Source organism: Nesoenas mayeri (genome assembly GCF_963082525.1).
Source record: "Nesoenas mayeri genome assembly, chromosome: Z".
Classification (NCBI taxonomy): Eukaryota; Metazoa; Chordata; class Aves; order Columbiformes; family Columbidae; genus Nesoenas; species Nesoenas mayeri.
Window position 1 is genome coordinate 43,052,037 of NC_137542.1, and position 21,999 is coordinate 43,074,035.

Below are 21,999 nucleotides of genomic sequence, written 5' to 3' on the forward strand. Positions count from 1 at the left end.
TTTAAAATGGAGGTGGAATGAACATCACAATGTCACAACAGCATGGCAGTGTACCAACACACTGAGAAATGGACTAACGGATTAACACTTCACAAATCCTCCTAAATGTTTTCTAAACCACCACTGCTCACTGATGTGCAGAATGCTCCTATATTGTGAGTAACTAGTGGTGCTTTATATTACTTTTCACATCACGCTTGAATCAAAGAAGCACTGGATAAAACAATTGACACTTTGCAAGAAATACTAAAATAAGAACAACACAGTTATAGAGTAGCTTTAGATTTTGTTTTAAAATATATTACAGAGGTTTCTGAGGATATGGCACTAAAATAACAGGATTAAAGTTTTTCTTGGTATTGCTATTTCTTCATGTGAATTATTAATATAAATGCATAAACCTGTTTATTTTGCATTATACTAAGGGGGGGAAAGTATACATTCTCAAATCATTACAAACTGTCTGACTTGGAAAAAGAGCCTGTCATTATAGTGTTCTATCAGCTTCATAGAAACGAGCTCTATTTTTTCATATTTTGTCTTTGGAGTATGACGAGGATGGCGTTTTACTTAGACTCTCTTCCACTGTTTCCAGTGAGTGGCAACAGGCAAGACACAACACGTTCAACCACACTAGCTTGTCTGTTTGGTAAGAGTGTCCTTGTTGTACTCCTCAAAATAACAACCTTATTTTAGCCCAGGCTTAACAGTAATTCTGCGAAGTCCTCGTAAGTCACCACATGAAAAGAATGACCTAACAACCAGAGGAGAAAAGACATGTATCTACAGACAATCGAGGAGAATTATTAACACGCTAAAGACTGCTACAGGGAGGGGAGTGGTACAGTAAGTTATGTTTATGTCGATTCTGAAAACTTCTTTGACTCCTGACCTTGCCCAATTTGTCTTTGCTTCCGCTGCTGGTTGAGCTCAGAGACCTCATTCTCTGCTCTTTTTGCTCTTCCACTTCAGACTTCAAGTGCTCAATATGGATGAGGTAGGCCTGCTCCTGGGCCTCTCGAGTGCTCAGTTTCAATTCCAATGCCGCCTTCTCCTTCTCTAGCAGGTAAAGCTGTGCCTTAAGCTCTGCCATCTCCTCCTGTTGAAGAAACATTATTAGTTTGCCACTTTGTGGGACTACAACCCAAGGGAAGACAAAGTTAAACAAGATTTTCATCCACTCCTATTACTTGAGTGTTCTTTCCATGGAGAACACTATCAGCATCTGGAAGATGTTTTATAATCACATAGTACATTTGTCAAAAGACTAGTATATCTTGAGACTAAGTCAGTATGATGATCTGTGCTATCCCTTAATCAGCCTCAGAAATAAGCTCAGAGGAAACAAAGCAGCTTATGAGGTGCCAAAACTCGAGTATCAGGGACCTGAGATGGTGCCACACCTATGGAAATCTCTTCAGTTCTACTCTGCCCTTCAGAGACAATTGCCATAAAACCAGGAGTGTCTGACTTTCTTGTCAAACAGCTCCCTACATGCCAGATTCCAGTTTCTTACTGATACAGAAGAATTAGAGGTGGTTTATATCTCATTACAATGGAACAGGTTTGAGGGACTAGGACAGCAAACACAAGTCACATATTCCTGCCTCATAACCCCGGCCTCTGTAGCAGAAGGAGTCAGTCAAAAAGCATGGCACCATGGGATGTCCATTTTTAATATCCCTCCTCTATAGGGCCAGAATCCCAATTATACAAAACTGGAGGTTGACAAAATTGCACTCGCTTATATTCTTCCATAAATGTGATCCACAGAAAATGAATGCTGGAACTTCACAGAAAGAAGCTCAGTTATGAGAGCTAGTTCTTGTGTGTAATTCTCTTCCCACTCTGATATTTATGACAGGTCTGTCAGATACTGTAACACAACAACTGCTACTTGGGGACAGACTTTTGCTTTAACATCTCCTCTGACAGTGGCAGGGCAGAAGTGTAAGAACAAAGCATGAGCGCAGTGACCCTTCTTTCAGCAGTTGCTCCAAACCCCCCATGAAAAGCAGTTGATGGGTATCCTGAACCAGAAGGCTCTTTGTGTTCAACATTTCAGAAAAGTTTATTCCACAAAATGTCTAGTTATTTTCTGAACCCGGGAAAACCCATCATCCAAAAAACATTTAAAGAGATAGTCCTAAAACATAACTTATATTATGTATTAAGAAAACACCACCAAACAAACAAAAGACTGCCAAAACAGAAAAAACCCTGTTAAGCTTGCCATGACCTAGGTCACCTCAGGGGTGAATACTGAGTTCGTGCAGTAATTTTCTTTTTTATAGTACAGTTCTAGAGTTGTTCACTTTGTAAATATATATGAAAGACCGAATTTTCTTGTTGTGTGGACAGCCTGGAACAAATCACTATTTACAGGCTAGAGAGTTGGGCAGGGAAAAATTTAATGAAATATAACAAGGGCAAGTATAGAGTCTTACATCTGGGCAGGAACAACCCCAGGTTCCCATATAAGTTGGGGAATGATCCATTAGAGAGCAGTGTAGGGGAAAGGGACCTGGGGATCCTGGTGGACAGCAGGATGACCATGAGCCAGCACTGTGCCCTTGTGGCCAGGATGGCAAATGGCATCCTCGGGTGTATCAGAAGGGGGGTGGTTAGTAGGTCGAGAGGGGTTCTCCTCTCCCTCTACCCTACTTCCGCATCTAGAATATTGTGTCCAGTTCTGGGCCCCTCAGTTCAAGAAGGACAGGGAACTGATGGACAGAGTCCAGCACAGGGCAACAACGATGAGTGGAGCATCTCCCTTATCAGGAAAGGTTGAGGGAGCTGGGGCTCTTTAGCCTGGTGGAGACTGAGGGGTGACCTCATTAATGTTTATAAGGGTGAGTGTTAGGAGGATGAAGCCAGGCTCTTTTCGGTGACAACCAATGATAGGACAAGTGGCAATGGGTACAAACTGGAACACAGGAAGTTCCACTTAAATTTGAAAAGTAACTTCTTCACAGTGAGGGTGACAGAACACGGGAACAGGCTGCCCAGGGAGGTTGTGGAGTCTCCTTCTCTGGAGACATTCAAAGCCCACCTGGACACATTCCTATGTAACCTCATCTAGGTGTTCCTGCTCCAGCAGGGGGATTGGACTCGACGATCTTTCGAGGTCCCTTCCAATCCCAAACACTCTGTGATTCTGTGAGTTTTATTTTTATTTTCTTCAACAACAACAAACAAACTAGTCACAAAAATATCAAAGGCATCTTACCTTATCCTTCAAAAATAATGCTCTTTGTATTATACCCACTATTAGCAAAGACTATATAATTACTAATCTTCGAACATATTAACATATTAGCTTTTTCTGTAAAAGAGAATCTAAGTTCCTACCAAAAATCTGCTGTCTGGATTAAGTGTAAGCTGTGCACACAGGTGCAGCACAGTTTAAACCAGCACATAGTAATCAAAAGTAACAAGTGACTTATTCAGAATCACCAACCACGCAAAAAAAAAATCCATATTCTAAAAACCCTCAGGCTTGGAAAGGTTTGTATGAGCTTTAAAATAATTCATTTATTCATCTACTTGTTTGTGAACTGAAGGTTAGAAGCACAATCAGTTTCATTCAGTGTGGTTTACAGAAATGTATTTGTTAGGCAAACTTACCATTAATTTCCTTTGTCAATAGTAAAAATGTAAATAATACTGATAATGATGGGGAAATTTAGTTATAGGAGTTGAACTGGATTGTCTGGTATACTTAAATGTATGTATTTAGCTTCTTAAGCCTCTATTTCTAAAGCCATTAATCTACTTAGCCTGCTTAGTGAAGGCTGAGAAGTAATTTGAGCAGAGTATTTTGGCACTTACGTGAACAGAAGATACTATTGACAGAGGGCTATCTATGTGGGATGGTCATGACAAGGTCTTTCCAGGCTGGAAGCTGAAGCTAAGCAAATTATTTCTAGCCTAGAAATAAAGGACATTTATTTCCTAAAAGCAAAATGTGAATTTAACCACTGCAGCAATGAATCCGTGGAACTCATTTTTTCCATCACTTGAAAGTCTTAACTTAAAGACTGGATGCTTGTTTGCACTACATACCCTAGCTCAAAATCAATTTGAGGATCAATGGTTAACTCCTTTGTTTATGAAGACAGTAAGCTTAGATCATCACATATAAATTCCCAAGTTTGCATCCTGTCTCAGCAGACATATCATGAAGTCCAAAAGCATCTCCATATGTTTTTTCATGTCAAGACAATGTGATTTGAAGTGCAGAAGCAGAGACAAAGCAGGGAAAAAGTAGAACTGTTAGTGTCTTACAGAGACTCCCAGGGAAGGAGGAGGAATGAATGGAAAGGCTGAAGTTAAAAATTCAAACTATAGTTGAGGATTATGGTACAGACACATACAATCTGTGAGGCATGGTGGCAAAAGTAATGTTTCATGTGGGAAAATTTAAGTAGCTCAGGTTTGCTTAGAGTTAATTAGTCTCTACATCTGCAACATTTTTTTCCACAAAAATACATTTTCTAAAGATAGCATCTAAATTTTATTTCAATTACAACATCAACTTTGTATATTTATTGTCCTCTTTTTTTCTAATTACAGGATGCTGCTGAAACATTTTGCAGCATAAGATTCCTGCTTCTTCAGTGTGCGCCTAAAGCACAAGTGGCATTTACAAAATGAAAACCTGAAGGAGGAGTTAGCAAGTGGTCACTCTTCCAGTTGATTGCAGAAGACTAAACCAACCTGTGCAAATTCAGAAGCTTTAAACACCAAATCCAACAGTCATTTCAAGACTAATAATACCGAATATTTTGCACTTGCAGTCATATTTTAATTCTGAATGTAGGTGAAAACTTGAACTACAATTTAAATAATCCCAACTCAATATAAACAGAAACACCGTAACAGCCTCAAAATTAAATTTTGTGGTGGATGTGATCATGTCAGAAGAATAAAACAGTGAAATGGAGAAATAAGCAAGGACTCTCATGTAGCAAAAAGTGCTACAAGTCATGAAAAAGAAATCCAGGAGAAGTACAGTATAGAAGGTGGAATATACCAGCCTTCAGAGGTAAACCAAGTATCAGAGTAGTTAAATGCCATGCTCTAGTTAACTGTATTTTACTATATACATCTTGTATGAGGATGAAATTATGTACCAAAGGTGCACAATAGGATTGTCAACATTTTCTGCAAAGAGACTGTAGTCTCAAAGCACGTCAAGAGCAATATTATCACCACCTGTACACAAAAGAGGAAAAACTATCAGTGTAGAACACTGAAACTTCTTATTTAGATTAAGTCCTTTGAAATGCAGAAAGGCTGTGAACCAAGAATTATTTACACCCATCAGAAGTAATCTCCTTGCTAACTGGGGCATGACAACAACTGACCTCAAAGTAAGACCACTGAATGATGACAAATCGCTGACGAGAATATATTTGGAAACATGGTTAATTATTGCTTGAAGCAAAGAATCGGATTTTACAGAAGTACTGGCAGACCACTGTGTCTTACATTCTGGATCAGTAAAAAAAAATAAACAGAGCGACAGAGTAACCATCCACAAAGCATCTTTATATGGATACTTTTCATCAGTAACGAAGCACTAATGGTATAAAGACATCTTCAGAACTTTATCAGCATAACACATAGATGCAAGAAGCAATATGACTGATGTTGTGGTCAGTTTTTACTGGGAGTCAAAAACAAAAGGCGCCAAAAGATGCAGCAGAGATTCCATCACAGATACAAGTTTTGGTAAGACAGCAGCAGGTCACAAGACCCAGCAATGCAGGAAATCCTTGAGCATCTCAATCAAGCTGTATGATCCTTGATAAGAATGTGGAAGGGAGGGAATAAATTAACGAAACAGTCAGAAAGCCAAGACATCCTTGAGTCTTGCCCTTAAGTTCAGCTATGTTATAGCTTGCTGAACATATAAGCAAGGTGTAATGCAGACCTGAGCAACAACCATGGATGCTAGTAAGGTAGCAAACTCTCTTGGCACCAAAGTATGCAGAGTGTAGCTGTGCCTTTTGTAATGCTTCATGCACAGAGGAAATGCAGTTTTCAGATTCTGCAGCAGGAGAACACTATCCATTCCAAGCTTTGACAAACTTGAGTTTTCACGATAATCCCTGTCAGAAACCTACAGATTTCCTGCAGTTGTGCATTCCAGCGAAGTACAACAAATTACAATGAATAACAGCACTGTCTGTTTCTCTGTACCAGAAAGGACTGAGGGTGACTTCAGCTATCTTGGTAAAATGCGTGTCTATTCCAGTATGCACTGCACACAAACCAACCAAGAAGAAAGATTTCTTCTTCTTAGGACAAGTGAAAACCCGAAGTGTAAGATCCAGCCAAAAGTTATGAGTGGACACCATATGTCAAAAACAAGTTAGATCATCATTTAGTGAATGAAAGGATTACTAGCACTCAAAACTGTGCAAGAAATTACGATATGCCACTGTCTGTGTTCTGTCAGGTCAGGGAATGTAAAGGCATTAGTAAGAAGGCTTAGCTCTGCAGAATGCGTTTACTAATCCATTTGAAGATACAGGTAAGAATGCTGTACAAGAGATTTCAGGGATGATCTAGATGCAGAAGAGGAGAAGCAGGTGTGATATCTGAAATATACACTCGATTATCTACTAATGTCTTCCAGTACATATTGCATGCTTTAATTATAGGGAACATATTGCTCTTGGCCACAATATATTCAAACAACTAACACAACTTTAAATCTTCTGACTGATAGCAGGCAATGCTTTTTTCTGATCTGCAAGTACTGAACGTATTATTGCAAAATTATATTTGTCATCACAGAAAGACAACACCACTAAGAACATAACTACCATTACTAAGCTACCAGTTAGCTAGCAGTAGTACATCTGAACAAAAATGTATAGCTTTATAAGCTTACAAAAATACTAGGATTTGCTGTCCCACATAATACCATCATCTGACATCTCCTATTAGTTGACTAAAATAGGAGTTGAAAATACATAGAAATTAAATTTACTTAAACTGAACCAAAACCAGGTGATTTCTAAATGCAGATAGACACCTCTATTGCCTTTAGTATGTTCCTGTGTTTCAGTTCACCTCTCTCAAGGTCAACATTGAAGCCAGATTTTAAACTATACAAGCTCTATACCTGGTCAATAAAGTTCAGATTTTCTAGATCAGATCTTTAGAACTGGACACACAAACCAGGCCTGAGGGACCACAGTTTGTTTCGAAAATCTCTGCTGCTGCACATCATTACACCACACACTCTCTGCTCGGAACTGAGCTACAGATTGCAACATCGTGCCTAGCACAACTCCAGGCTTGTGACCAACCACTGGAGAGCATCAGGGATTACAGCTTCTGACACACCACCCTTCCCTCCCATGGCAATATTAAAAGGAGGTGAATTTGTTCTGCTTCACTTCACAAATATTCAAGAGGCACATTTGCAAGCTTGTACGTAAAGTAATGAACTGTCTCTTGGGAAGTGCTGTATCATGCTTTTGGTCACCCTCAAGCAACTCAGCTGCCACGTCTCAGAGAGAGCATCTGGTTTGTCAAGGAGAACATTCCAGGTTTAGAAACACAGATCGAGCCCTGGCCTAATTTAAAACACACACAACTCCTCAATGCTAATGCACTGCCTTCTGTCACTTTCTGAGTAGTAGATTTTCAGCCCTGATTATTTGTTTCAACAAAATAACCCTTTACTACCCAGTGTTCACTGTCGAAGCCTCCCACATGTGTGATTGAGTGTGATTTGCAGCCCAGGGGCATGTCAGCAGTGCAGTCAGGCTGCTGGATATAAATAAAATACCTTCATTGCCATAAGTTCCTGCATCAAGACCGCATTTTCCAGGTCTAGCCTCTGGCTGTCTCCACGAGGTTTAACATCATAGCTAAGGGGATCAATATGGATGCTTTCCAGTTCCAGCATTGTTAGTTTCACTGCTGCCCTGTCATTTTTCAACTGCTGGATGTAATCCTTCAGCCGCTGCTCATCCTCCTTTGTAAATTCTGTATCACAACTGCTTGCAGTTGAGCTGGTAGTACTGGAAAGAGAAAGAACGGTATTAAAAAAAAAAAAAACAAAACTTGGAACAAAATCAGTATTTTTACTTCAAACACTCTCCCAATACTTCATCAACACATCCAAGCCTTACTTAAAAGTTCACAGAAAGGGCACAATAGCATGGACTGGATGTTGCAATGTTTAGAATATGCAGAGGGGTGTGACAAATTCAGAAAAGAAATTAATTTTCTAAGCTGCATGAGAAAATTGAACCATGTGACAACAGCTCTGCAAAGCCAGATATTTAGTGACATGTAACTGAATTACTTTTTCTGGAACGGTGCCTTCTGAAACAATTTTTTTTAAATTAAACAAAAAACACTTAAGATTCTCTCTGCTGCCCAGCCAGTCTTCACCTTCTTTGGGAAGATGCATCTGCTAAGAAAAAAGAATAAGCCCAGACCTCATTTATCTCTGCTAATGGCAACACCAGTTATCATCTCAGATATTTTCAACGGATACTTGTAAGAATCAACCTGAGCAAAATCCACTGGCAGATTCCAGGAGGCAGCGTCTTTCAGTTCATGTTAAGGTGTGTTCCTTAGTATACTGACATTCCTTCAGGGCTGGAGGGATTTAAAACCAGTCCATAAATTAGCAGGATTTTTAATAAAAAGTCATCACCAGATTTGGCAGAACTTCTTCTGTCTACAGGCATCAAACAAATGATTGCCCGTTAGTCTGACAAATGTTTACACAGAGATCACAGAAAGACAGAACTAGTGTCTTACAGCAACAGTGCCTTGGTGCTGCCCGCCCACCTACACACACACTGGTGCTTCAGGGGGCCGTGACTGACACGGCTGTAGCATTCCAGGGCTGAATATAGCTGCAATAACACTAAAAGGAAAATCAAACGCCCTGTTGTTTCTATAACCTCACTCAAAGCTGCCTGCTGTCTCCTGAGGTCCTGTAATCAGCTGCGGGGTGAGGGATAAGTCATCCATTAACTGTGCTTGTCTGGAATGCTAGATGATCTCAGTTATCAGCAGGGGAATAAATCACTTTCTGTATCAAATTGCACTGCTGTTCAACATTTTTGTAGGAATTAAAAAAGCCCCACCGCTACATGCTGTGATAGTCAGGATGATGTCCTAAAATAAAATATGCATATGAAAAAGAGGAAGCCTATTAAGATAGGCTTGACTTTTTTCTTTTGGTTCTACTCCAGCTAAAGCTACACCGACTTCTAAGTGCCTCAAACAGTTGCCAGTCTTCCCACAAATTCCAAGCACAGCCTTGGAGGAGACGGAGAATTGGCAGGTCTACAAATATTTCTCAAAATCATTCCCTCTCATGAAATATCACATTACAGTTCTTTACTACAGTTCTCTGTCAACTTCCCATTATTTCTGCTTTGTTTTTTTAGGCAAAATAGGTGCTGTATTTACCACAAGTGTAAACTGGTCTTTGCTTCTGTTTTCATCCATTTCCATCTGCCGTGAAGCTAAAAACACTCAGTACCTACACTGTACAGAAAACCCTTCAGGCTGAAACAAATTTTTGTTTAGATTTGGTTCTTCATTAGAGAACCTCAAAACAATCAATAAGTCTTGCTTTACCTCGTAGATATTGATATAAAAACCATGAGGACAGACAATACGAGAAATACTTAATTCTGTACTGAAGTCATGTTGCAAGTTTCCTCAGCACCCAAAGACAGCAATTGCACAGCTTTCCTGGATTAAACATAGAACAGCTGTTGCCAGAGGAAGGACAGCTTTTAAAACCTACACAGGCTTCAAATCTTGGGACACAAAGAGCTCATCTCAGTTTTCGCTTGCGAAGGAAAGAAAACGTAGCTCTCCTAATGGGAATGAAACCTGAGTAAAAGTGCTGAAAGGCTATTGTTTTGCTGTGTTTGGTCTCATACTCCGTGGATATCCAGAGATTTTGGCCCTTAAAGATCCACAGCTATGCATATGTATTTTAGGGGAGAGCGGTCCAAACTGAGGAAGGCTGTTTCGGCTGTTGCCAGTGATACTCAGGCTGCTTTTACTTCAGTCCTGGCTGCCTGCCTGCCTGCCTGTCTGTCCGCAGCTGAGTTGGCTCCTCTGGTGAATTGCGAGTAGGCTGCTCCTCTTCTTTTCTTTTTTTTTTTTTCCCTCTCCCTTCCCTCCTCCCCTGCCCCCATCCCTTTCTTTTTGTTTTAAGAAGGTCAGGGGAGCTTGGAGGGGAAGCCAGCACAGAAAGAGGTAAGAACCTTCCCTCTCTCCCTACATTTAGGAGCAAGCCCCCAGCCAGAAGACTGGAAGCAGTATGGCTTGCAGAAAGCCAGGGTACGAAGCCCACTTTGGACTGCTGCAAGATTGAGGCTGCAATGATGAGGGATGGAAACAATGCTGCAGAGTTTCTGAACTCCCACAGCACAGCCCTGCCAGGGTCTGTTCCCCCCAAAGCCCCACCATACAGTTCTTAACAGCCATAGTGCTAGTCCACTGCTGCCCTATTTAAGGACCCAAAGTTGATGGGTGTATGATCCTGAATTTCAGACATCACTCTCCCTTCTAATAGTAATCAGGGCAAAGGAAAACGGACTGGTAGAATGCACATGTAGCATAATACATCCATCCAAAAAACCCCATGGAGCTGCTGCAAAAGATGTGCAGTTTCTCATTTCTCAAGTATGTAGGTAAGGAAAGGATCACAATTTCTTCACACCTGGAGGCAATATAACATCAATCTGCTCATTCTCACTGCTGTTTTATGCCGAACAAGCAATGCTCTTCCCACTAGCTTCATCTCTCAAGTCTTACAATGATGTAATGCCTGGATGATGTAAAATTAATTTGCATATATAGCCTATGGAAAACATGCAGGTTGGTATAGTATAATGTGCAGTTTTATTTGCTCTCACACATATGTGTTCACATGCATGTCCGTGTGTATAAAACGCAGCGGATGAATATAAATGAGGTTTCCAACAGTGTCTCTGCGTAACTCCTGTAGGCTACAAAATTTTGCCCATAAAAACCCTGTATAAGCTTCAGTTCACCTGTTAAAAATCAAGTCAATAAATAAATCTGCAATTCAGCAATAGTGTAGATAATACAAAGTTGATAGAATTGAAATAACACTGTCAGAACCAAATCCACAAAACTTGTCTGAATGTCTGCATGCAACCTTACATTTTAAAGAATGCATTTGATATAGAGTATAGGTGGGCCAACTATCTTCTAGGTAAACACTGTGGCTTGGGATCTGAAGCAGCACAATGCCAAAAGACAGTAACTTCCTGAGAAACAAAAGTACTCCAACCAGTCAAAAGAAAAACAATAGTATATTTGGCTAAAATCGGAACCTTTGGTGAAACTACCCTGCTTCCTTCTGAGACTAGTTTGGTGCAGCAATGAAGTGTTACATAGATAACATTAAGATATCTTCTGAGATATTTCTAAATAACTCATTTGCACACTTCAGCCAAGATAATATTGTCTGACAGCTAATCTTGTCTGTCATCTGAAATCTGACGTGATTCTGATGAGAGATACAGTCCTACATTTGGCTGAGTTCAAATATTTTGTCATACTGCATAATACTGAAAGGAATTCCTTTTGCATGTAAGAGACCCAGTCTTTCCCTCCATTAATCCAGATGTAAGGTTGGGCTTAACTGCACTGCAGGGAATAAAACCCACTCTTTTCAGTCAGTGTTACAACTGGAGTCTTTCTCTGGTTTCCTTCTTCTTAGGGTGCAATCTGTCAAACCTTGTTGGCAATTTATGTTCTATAGTTAGCTTCTGTCCATTGAAATAATTATGATTCCCAACGACACTGCAGACCTATTTCTGTTTTCAAAAAATGAATTGGCAACATTATTGTGCTGCTGCCAGCCATATGAGTTGAGATCATTGCTATTATGTTTATTCACTTTACCAGTAACAATCTCTGTGATGCTCTTTCATTGCATTTCATCTCTTTTTATTTCAGTTGCTCCCTTTTACAGTCTTTAACCACTTGTCACTAGTGGCTCACCAAGCATTTATTCTCAGTAATGTGTTCAGCAATTTGACATTCAGAATCTCTTTTGAAATGCCAAGCTAAAGATGGGTCAACAATTCCATTATAAGTCCCTCTTCTGCAAGATTTTGCACAGCAGGAAGAAATACTCATTTGTCACAAGTCTCAGCAAAGTAGAGTTTCATCTTCCTACTACCTCTTCACTCAGTTGCCTTCAAAGGGAACAGGTAGCAATACATATCTGTAACTAAAAGCCTGCAACGCTAAAAAAGCTATGGCAAAAGATCAGTCTTGCAGATTTGGAGTATGTTTGAACCACATAATGTAAAAACGTTTTCATTTCAGTGCAGTGATCCCCAAATGGTGGTTCACATAGCACTCACTAGTGATGTGGGCTTGTTCTTTAAGACAAAAAAAAAACAACCCTAAACAAAACACTAGGCCTGCAGGAACAGATATAAATATGCAGCTCACTTTCCTATCTCTGCTTGGATTGCTATTGTAATGGAAAATGAAAGGAAATGGAAACCATCAGCATCAAAGAATCATAGAGGACTAGAGGTCTGTGGCAATGGGACATCCATCTAGAGTGGCAGGAAGCCAAGTGACAAGGGATCATGCATGGATGGGTTGAGAGAGCTGGCAACATGGGCAGGACAACTCCAAAAAGGAGGAGTAGTGTCCTAGAGAGAAACAAAAAGCATCCAGATTTATAGGGAGAGGAGTGCTAAAGACAAAATCTTCAATTTTTTAACCTGAGACAGAGCATTTTCTGATATTAATATAGAACAGTGTGAGCCTTTCAAACCAACACGGATTTTCCCTCTATAGGTTGGCAGAGTTTCATGTGTCTTTAAGTTGGAGAGGGGATGCCTCTGTTTCGAGACAGGAGGCACAGGATGGAGAAATCTGAAAACACCTCTATCACCTATCAGTTGACAGCCACAGAAGGAAAGAAGAGAGTATTTGTTTTTCATGGAGAGGCTAAAGTTTCAGAAATATTTTCACTCATATGTATGTACAGACAAATTACATTGGGCATGGAGGAAGGGGAGAGGGACAGTAATATATGACCAGATCAGGATGCCCATATAACAAGTTCCTGACTTGCTGTGTGACCTTTGTGTGAGTGAGAGAAGCTTTTCTCTCTCATGTTCCACATATATCAAACCAGATAACAACAGTTACCTTATTGAGTAAAATATCTTGCTTCATGCCAGAAAAAATTATCCTACAATGATAACAACTCAAACTAAAACATCTGTCTCACACACAGAAGCATTTATATTTGCACTTTCACATTTCATGACACAGTTTATACTGATGAAGTTTGAAATCCTATGCCATTTTAATCACACTCTGATGAAATTTTATCATTACAGGCATACACTGCCAGCTGACCACCAAAGGTTCACGGTAAACAGTGAGCATGAGGGATGTTTTTCTTCCCCACACTTACACGTCCCTCCCTTATCTTCCTGCTCAAAAAATCAAAAATGACATTCAACAAAGCAACGTCAGTAGAGACTATATTCTTAGCAAGCACTTTCAGTGAAAGCCTAAAAGAACAGACACTAAAACAGGAACACACTCCTCTGCTCCAATTTCCTCCTATCAATACCAGAAACTATCTAAATTGTTTACAAGAAAAGAAAAAGCATGCCTTGAACTACATACCACATACCTCACAAGGAGTAAAAAACACTGAGGTAGTTATGAACAACTGAAAATGACCCTTTCAAATAGCAGAATGGAAAACAAGCTCACCCTAGTTAGAGGTGTTGCCACATATGGCCACTTATAACACACATTCGTATGCAGGTGTGGATACAGCATAAGTGCGCACAGACTGAGATGAGTCAAGTATTTGCAACAGCTTTGTATAAATTCTTTCCAAGGATAGTAAATACTTTTGGTACAATGAGTGATCAATGTGCTGTTAGCGCAGATGCTGCCGTATTAATTTCTGAATAAAGATAGAGCTTTCCTGGGCTGAAAGCGCACCATAAAACTTACTTGATTGAAACCTTAAAATTTATCTCACGTTTGGACCCTGTTCCCTCAAGTTACCTTTTTGTTCACTGTTTAGCTATTCCATGCTAGACACATGGCAGGAAATAAGATCCTTTGGAGGAGGCATCAGCAAGAAGAGGAAATAATACAGTACTAAAATAAATATCTGAAGTGTCAAAAAATGACAGCATTGGAATAAGGAACTGGCTCAAAAACAAAATTAAAATGAAGTTTTAGAGTGAATCCAAGAAACCAAAATAACTTTTAAAAAGAAAGATGTTCATCTATATTTATCCAGGATGCTTGCCAAATTTATTTCCATACACAAGCACACATATTCACTGTACAATTATATTGCAGGCATGCAATGACTCAAAATAAAGCTGCTAGCAGATGTATTTGAACTGGAACACTTCTGCAATAATAGCTCATTTAAGTGTCATTATTTCATATGTCTTCAGAAAAACTGTAATATCCAGCCTTTCCTGGAAGAATACACTCTGTCTGTCATGACATTCATTTGCCCCTCCACGTGCAAAAAAAGGAAAAGCAAAAATGTGGCAAAGGGGAATGAGAAGAGAGAGGAAATGGTTTAAAACAAAATGGCTGGATTTGCAACATTTAGAAAACAATTCTTGAGCACTCCAAAATGCCGATGGAAGCATACTTCAGGTCTCTGGTTCTTTGTGTGTCTGTGGTGTCTGCACACAGTAGGTATGAATAAGAAGTACATGATTCCAGTTCCAGCCAAACAGCAAAAAAGTCACTGAAGTAAACCAAACATAATGGTTTTGCCCTTTATGAGGAAGATCAAAGTTCAGAGTCACGCATTTGCAACACATTTATACAAAACCCTTCTTAGTCTGTGCTACTCAAAGTCTAAAGGCCATTAAACTACTGAGGCGTGGTGACTTACAAATCAAAGCAAAGAAGTCAGTGGCCTGAGGTGAGGGAGGTAGTTCAGCACATACAATACAACATAACATTTGGTCTGAAATCAAACACTTGGGGGTTAGGAGAGCAGAGGAGTTGCACTTACCTCGTGTGGCTGTTGGATGACAGGCTTTCCCAGGGCTGCACACTGCAGCCAGTGACTGCATAGGCTCCCCCACAGCTCCCGTCTAGTTTCATCAGCAAGGCTTTTGCTGCATTCTCAGCTGTCTTCCTGCAGTCATGAGCTCTCTTAAGCATCTGGGTGATGTTTTCATCACCTGTCTGGTCCCCTAGTTTTCAAGCAAACAATGTTTCAGAGCTTTGAGGAGGGCGATAGAAATTAAGACAAGAGTAGAGACACTTTTATGGTGTCTCAGTTTATACCAAGATAATGACAATAAATTAACGATCTATGAGGTAAAAGCAACTTCATTTCTGTGTGAGCATCAGTGGTAACTGGGCTACTGGCCTAAAAGCACCTCCCTCTCAGCCACAGGCTCCCAGTACTTGTTGCTCCAGGTACATGTCTTAAGTGATGTTTTATCTTAGGTAGCTTCTCTGTTTTGTAAGGTTGTGCACTGTGCGTTAGGATACTCAAATTAGTAATACACTGGAAAAGCCTCAGCCTAAATTAGAACTTTATTCCCGTCAGTCCAATGCTGTTTCACAGTGCAGTCGCTTCCAGTGCTGCTTCTCACAAGGACCTAATGGCCTGCCAGAACACCTTCTTACAGGTTACCTTTCCAGCTGGAAGAAGCTACTTACTGTCTTTCAGAGTTTACAGTCCTGCATAATAAACCAAAAGAAAACTAGGACTGGTGTTTATTAATCTGCTGTAGTTTCTAGTGGCTCTGTAGCATGTATGCAGCTGGTAAGCCATCCCTTCAGCAGAGGCAGGACAGAAACCACAACAGCCACTATTCTTACAATCCCAACTCCAGCTGGAGTAAAATCATTAAAATAAGACACATTAGTGGCTACAATTAAAGTCTGAACAAAGCTACAATATACTCCTACTTTACCAAACACAATGCAACGACATCAGAGTATTTAAAAAGTCCCAGCATGCTCTATTTCAGATTTTCATTTCAGCTTCATTCAACCCAAAGACCAATTATCCACACTTCACTATTGCTAAGTTAAGTGTGTGCACTAGAAATAACATTCATGTGGAAGAAAGGACGGGAGAACATTCTGTTAACAGCAGCTGGATGTGCTCAGCTCTAAGTGATACAGAAGCCACTGCCATTAATTTCCCACTCACAGATGTTGATAAAAAACTTGAATGATCTTCAAACCAAGAATCTGCTATTTTCTCTAGGTGTTTTAATCAAATTTCACAGTGAAGTAAAGGTACATAAACCAACCACAACTTCCTCCAAGCTGTGTTATATAATGGGAAATTGATGCTATTTCTATCACAGGACTGTGACTGATAATACCATAATTAAGAGCTGTAGACAGATATCTATACGAGAACTAAACTACACTCCCTTTCACTAAGTGCATGCGAGATATAATCCCACTCAAATCCAAAGTATTTCTCCCTTCTAAGATTTCTTTCTGTCACTTGTGTGGATAGAAAATCCAAGACTGAATTCACTTCTGCTGGCCACTGATCTCTGCCAGCAGGAAGTCTCCCTAGCACACTGCGGAAAGGAATGAGTGGAGTCTGGAAGAAAGGTGGATGAAGATCTCAGACCTCCACTCTGATGTTTAGCACACACTGCACAGGCCAAGACAGGGCAGCTTCCAGCACTTGAAGAGATACAAAACACGGGGGATGGTTATCAGCACAGCAACGGTGGGCTGAGTGGATCTAGTCATCCGAAAGAAGAGGCTGACCATGTCAGCCCTGTGGCTCCAAAGACAGATGGTCACTTTGTCTCTAAAAGCTTTCTGTTCACATCCCAGTGATTCACATCCCGAGAACCTTGCACTGCAATACTGTCTCAGGCAGCTACTGAGCCTCAGCAGAGCATGAAGAGCTATTCTTCTCTCTCTGAAGGTTTCCACTCCTTCTACTTGAAGACTGCTATGGCTACCTTCTCCTATCTGTAAACAAAATGAGACTACAAAACCCAGATTAATATTTACTGTGTGAACACCCTTCTCTATTAGAAAAGTGAAGCCAGCAGCTATGTCAAGATCTAAACACTTCTAAACTGTACCCATGATAGTAGCTCATTCTATTACTTAGCAAGCAGCATATTAAAAACACTACCACACATCTATCCACAAAATAAGAAAAATACAGAACATATATGTTAGTGTCTCTGACAACATAATAAAACATAAGACCAAATGTTTTCAGATTTCAGAGCAAAGGTAAAATGTGGGGTGAAAAAACAGTTTGTTTGGAGTTTTTGTTGTTTGGTTGGTTTTTGTTTTGTGTTTTGTTTGTTTGCTTTTCCTGGTAACTAGTCAATGCTACCTGTGTATTGTCTTAATCCCAGTTTTTCATAGACTATACTCAACTTCTGTGGGGGTCAATGTTGCCGGTTCAAACAAAATCTGTACTTGCAGTTACCACAGCTGTATGGCCCAAAGCCACATATGCTCATGAGTACTGCTTAATAATTCCACTTTGTACAGTTGCACGCCTGTAGCAGCCTCACCATTGCCAGAACAGGCATCCCCTTGTGATAGTACACATAGGTTAATTTAAATTCCTGCTGAATTTTATGATTTAATTCCAGTCTGTCTTTGTCTTTTCCCCTAATTTTGAGCGTGTAAAATTATTTAATTAGTTAAAAAACAAGAAAAGACCAGAGAGCATTCTTAAGGGATGGGTCATGAGATGATGCACTGTTACAACTAACACTAACGCTAAATGACATGCAAACCGAAATATTTAAATAAAGAGATTCATTGACATCTTACCAACAGAACCAACACCTGCAGCTCTAAACTGCCCAAGAATGAGACTCTGCTCACTTTCTGCCAATGCCAATAGCAGCTCATATGCTTCTATGCACTGTTCACTGGAAGAGAAAACAAACCATAGAAAACAAAAATCACACAAAATGTATCTGCAATTTAGAGGGGAAGAAAGTCGCAACAGCAACAAAAAAAAAGGTAGCTGATGGAAGTGCATGGATCTCTACTACTTGTCTAGCAGCAGGGATATTAAATGACACAAACACACAGCTTCTATCAGAAGCATTCAATAGTACCTCCTTCCTTATGATGGTCCCAGGTTGGCCTGAAGTAATGTGACAATTTAAAACAGAAGAGAATGACCTGATGTGAAGTGAGCTCCAGAAGCATGTTTGAAACAGTCAACAATATGAATGGTGGTTGACATGATCCCTTTGAGAAACGTTTTTTCAGGCCTTCTTACTATGCAAAATACAGTATTCTATATTCTATAACTATACTATACAAAGTACAGTAAGAACAAAATAAAAGATAAATACTTGTTCTTTGTCCTCACTGTAAGATTTTCCTCCCCACAACACAACAGCTTCTAAATACAGCTGTGAGTCAGTCATTCCTGTTGCATTCTAATGGTTTTGAAAATATATACATTAATATACTTATTTGCAATTTACACTTCCTTGTAATTTGTTCAAGGCTGCTAGTAACAGAATACGCTCTTTAAAAGGCACACCATCTGTCCTAAGACCAGAAATGTCTGTTCCAAATTAATTGCAGTTGAAGACATTACATGACACCTTCTTTTTCCATTTAGTTTAAAGCAAATTTAGATACTTGTAACCAAATACCACACAACTCATCCACAATTCCAACTGATATAATATAAAGTCACTCTGAATTACGTGGAGTAGAATACTACTCCTTGGCCCAGTGGTCTTATGAAAGGTGCCAGTCTCACATAGTGAGAATCTGTATCTTACGACTGGTAAAAGCAAAGACAGTTCGAGCCTACGCATAGTCCCAAATCCAAATGTTAATTCAGTATTTTAGAATGAAAAGATAAATCTGTATTTTACTATTAGATTTTCGCTACGGCTGGTGAACTAGGGTTGAAATACACTTGTATCATAACTTCAGTTCTGTAGTGTGTCAAGTAGTTTAACCAAGGGGCATTTTTTTCAGGGAGGAAACAAAAACTAACAGTATGACTATGGCACACCAAAAACTTAACTCTCAAATATTTCTATCAAATGTTCCCCAACTCCCTCTTCCTCTGTCTGAGACACCCTGTGCATAGGTACATACCTGTACTGCAGTGCGAGCCTCAGGGCAGTGGCATTGGACTCGTACTTCCCAACAAGCATGCTCATCCTCTCGGCGTTGCTCTTGCACTCTTCCAGTGTTATTGTCAACAAGTCATTCTGGGATTTCAAGTGCTCAATACGGCTGTAAAAAAGGAAGTAATTTGCAGCCTTCAACTTTAGCTCACAGATACTGTTCTAAAAACCCCAGAACAATCATAATTTAAAAAAACAAATACCATTTGGTCTACACAAGGTTTTTACTGAAGATAGCAAAATCTTTGAGTTCTGTGTCCCCAATCAAGGGCCAGGAGGACAGTTACTTCTCTCAGGACAGCCTCTTCTCCTTCTCCTCTCCTTCCCATAAAATGCAATCATAACTCTATGGAACAGCAGCAAGCAGAAAGCTGTACCCTTATTTTGTAGCAATACGACTGTGTAGGACAGTTTCACATTAACCTTTTGCTTAATGTATCTGCCTCTATTGTTGACTTGCTGCTACCACATCGGCTTCGTGTTTTAAGTGGCATACTCATTAGCGCGATGTGAGAATGTCTGTAGGAATCATGCAGGTGCATAAAGGCTCCTTTCCTTTGGAACATCTAGAATAATCGTTTCACTTGGAGTTAACATCCTGATTATGATTAGAAAGGTAACTTCCAAAATAGGGACAAAGTTTCAGTGAGGCAATGAAGAAATGAGTGCCATCAGAACTTCAAAATCACTGACTACTTAACAAACAGAAGAAGGGCTAGTATGCCATTTAATCAGTGATCAGAATAAAGCCCTGATTTTCTTAGCTGCTAGAACTCTCATGTACTTCACCTCCTGTATCTTCTTTGACACATCCTACAATGATACATGTCAAAGCATAATTGTGCAGTGCACAGAAAAAAGGAAAGAAAAAAAAAACCAAACAAGGATCACATTTTGCAGCACTATAAAAACAAATAAAAGAGATATTGTACTGATCAGACTAAATTTGAGATAGCCACAGTGAGGAGAGAGCTTGGAAGGAAACATGCTGAGACATGATTCTCCCATCCCTGATCTACAGTTTCAATTTTATGTGCCAAAGAATACATGAAACATTAATTTTGACAATGCTTATTGAAGGATAACACAACACATATTTTAACTACAAGCAAAAAGCTGCAATCTTTCTTTTGGAAGTGGAAGGCTACTTACGGGTATATATGCCACACCGTAAATACATGCACTGATGCAGTTAATGCTATAATTCTGTTTCTTCAGGACAAACCAAAGCAAACTAAGTACAGAATGATGGAGAGTAAATTGTGGGAAACCTCATTTCTAGCAGTGATGTGTCATATGAAAAAAAAATGACTACTTGGTCAGCCATAGAGAAGGACACTCTACAGTGCAAATAGTCACAGGTGAAGGTCTCATGCTGATCTTATAACGCATGACCAAACTTTCCCAATAATGTAAAGGACTCTTAGCATATGATTCAATCTTCTCTTCATCAACTACATCCCATGTTTACCTGGAACTGCCACAGTTGAGCTGGGACTGAACTAAAGAGACGTTCAAAAAGTATAAAATAGTAGTAAATTTAACAATGCTAATAGCAGACAAGATATTTGAGCTTATCTGACTTTCAATCTTACCTATTTAATCTCTCTGTCTCCACTTCAAACTCTCGGATTTTACTCTCAGAGATAGCAGATCCATGTGAATAAAGAGTCTGGAAAATTTCCTGGATGTTTGAGCAGTCTTGGAGGGAATGTGCCAAATGTTCAGCCACAGTGCTAGACACCTGCCCAGGGCAGTTAACAGATCATTGTGAACACATAACCCACTGGATTTCCCGCATAGGCAGTCTGCATTGAGAGCTGCATTTGCTCGCGTGCACTCACTTCAGGACATTCATTATTCAGTTTTTGTTATGAATTTTACATTGAATAGAACATTTACAAGTTTCCACTTTAAGAAGCTATTTTGATTTAAAATTCTACTAACCAAAGGGTGAAGTCCACTATTTCATCATACATTTTAAAAGCCTAATATGTAAGTTAGTTACTTTCTTGAAAGCTTAGCTAAAGGTCAGAGCTAAGTTTTTCAGTGAAACAAATACTAACACACAGTAACAGCAGCAATATGGACTTACATTGCCATCACAAAACAGAACCCAATTCTCTGTTGATAGGAAGTTGTGAAAAGCAACTGAATGGTCTTTTCTTGAAGAATAATATTTTGCAGGAATTGACCCAAAAATTGTCCCCTTAAAGTCACGCAGAGTGTGACTTCTAGCCACCAGTTATGAGAAAACGGGATCTTAATACTGGGTTAAATATTCTCTGTTAAAAGTGATTTTGAGAAACATATTTCAAAGAATTTTCAGTTAGCTCATACATTAATTTAGTAAGAAAACAATGCTGCTTTAAATGGCACACAGGTTGTCTTCAGGAGGTATTATGCATGCACATAATTATTAATCCTTACCCCTATGCTGCTGATTTCTGATCCTAAGACAGGTCTATCAGATGATGAAGACTCTGATCTTGTCTTTGACAACTTCACTCTTTCAGCAATCTGTAAGTCAGAATGCTGCACAGGTTACACAGGAGCTCACACTTTGCAAAGGGTACACAAAATGCATTTGTTCACTAGCTGCACTTGCAAAACTGAAGTACACTATTGTAAAATTGACACCTGTGTTGTAACTGAGAGAACGACAATCATTAGCACTCAATTTCTTGCTGCAGCTCAAGTTCATGGGCCTGCTTAGGACTCCAGAAAACTCTCTGAGGATTCTAGATATCTCCCAGTTAACCATACATCTGCCCAGCAGCTGTGCAACATGAAGCTTGCTTCTCCCAGAGAG

General features: G+C 39.6%; 1 protein-coding gene across 2 annotated transcripts in view; it reads right to left on the bottom strand.

Moving 5' to 3' along the window:
- The window catches only part of MCC (MCC regulator of WNT signaling pathway), a gene marked incomplete at both ends in the record, with an annotated part of 199,321 nt that overhangs the window by 12,876 nt on the left and 164,446 nt on the right, over positions 1-21,999 (bottom strand). For both annotated transcript variants that reach the window (XM_080362879.1, XM_080362880.1), the window contains 7 exons: positions 893-1,099; positions 7,811-8,045; positions 15,077-15,260; positions 17,854-17,954; positions 19,156-19,296; positions 20,783-20,931; positions 21,618-21,707. In XM_080362879.1, coding sequence (XP_080219005.1) covers positions 893-1,099; positions 7,811-8,045; positions 15,077-15,260; positions 17,854-17,954; positions 19,156-19,296; positions 20,783-20,931; positions 21,618-21,707 — 1,107 coding nt within the window. The remainder of the gene's footprint in view (positions 1-892; positions 1,100-7,810; positions 8,046-15,076; positions 15,261-17,853; positions 17,955-19,155; positions 19,297-20,782; positions 20,932-21,617; positions 21,708-21,999) is intronic.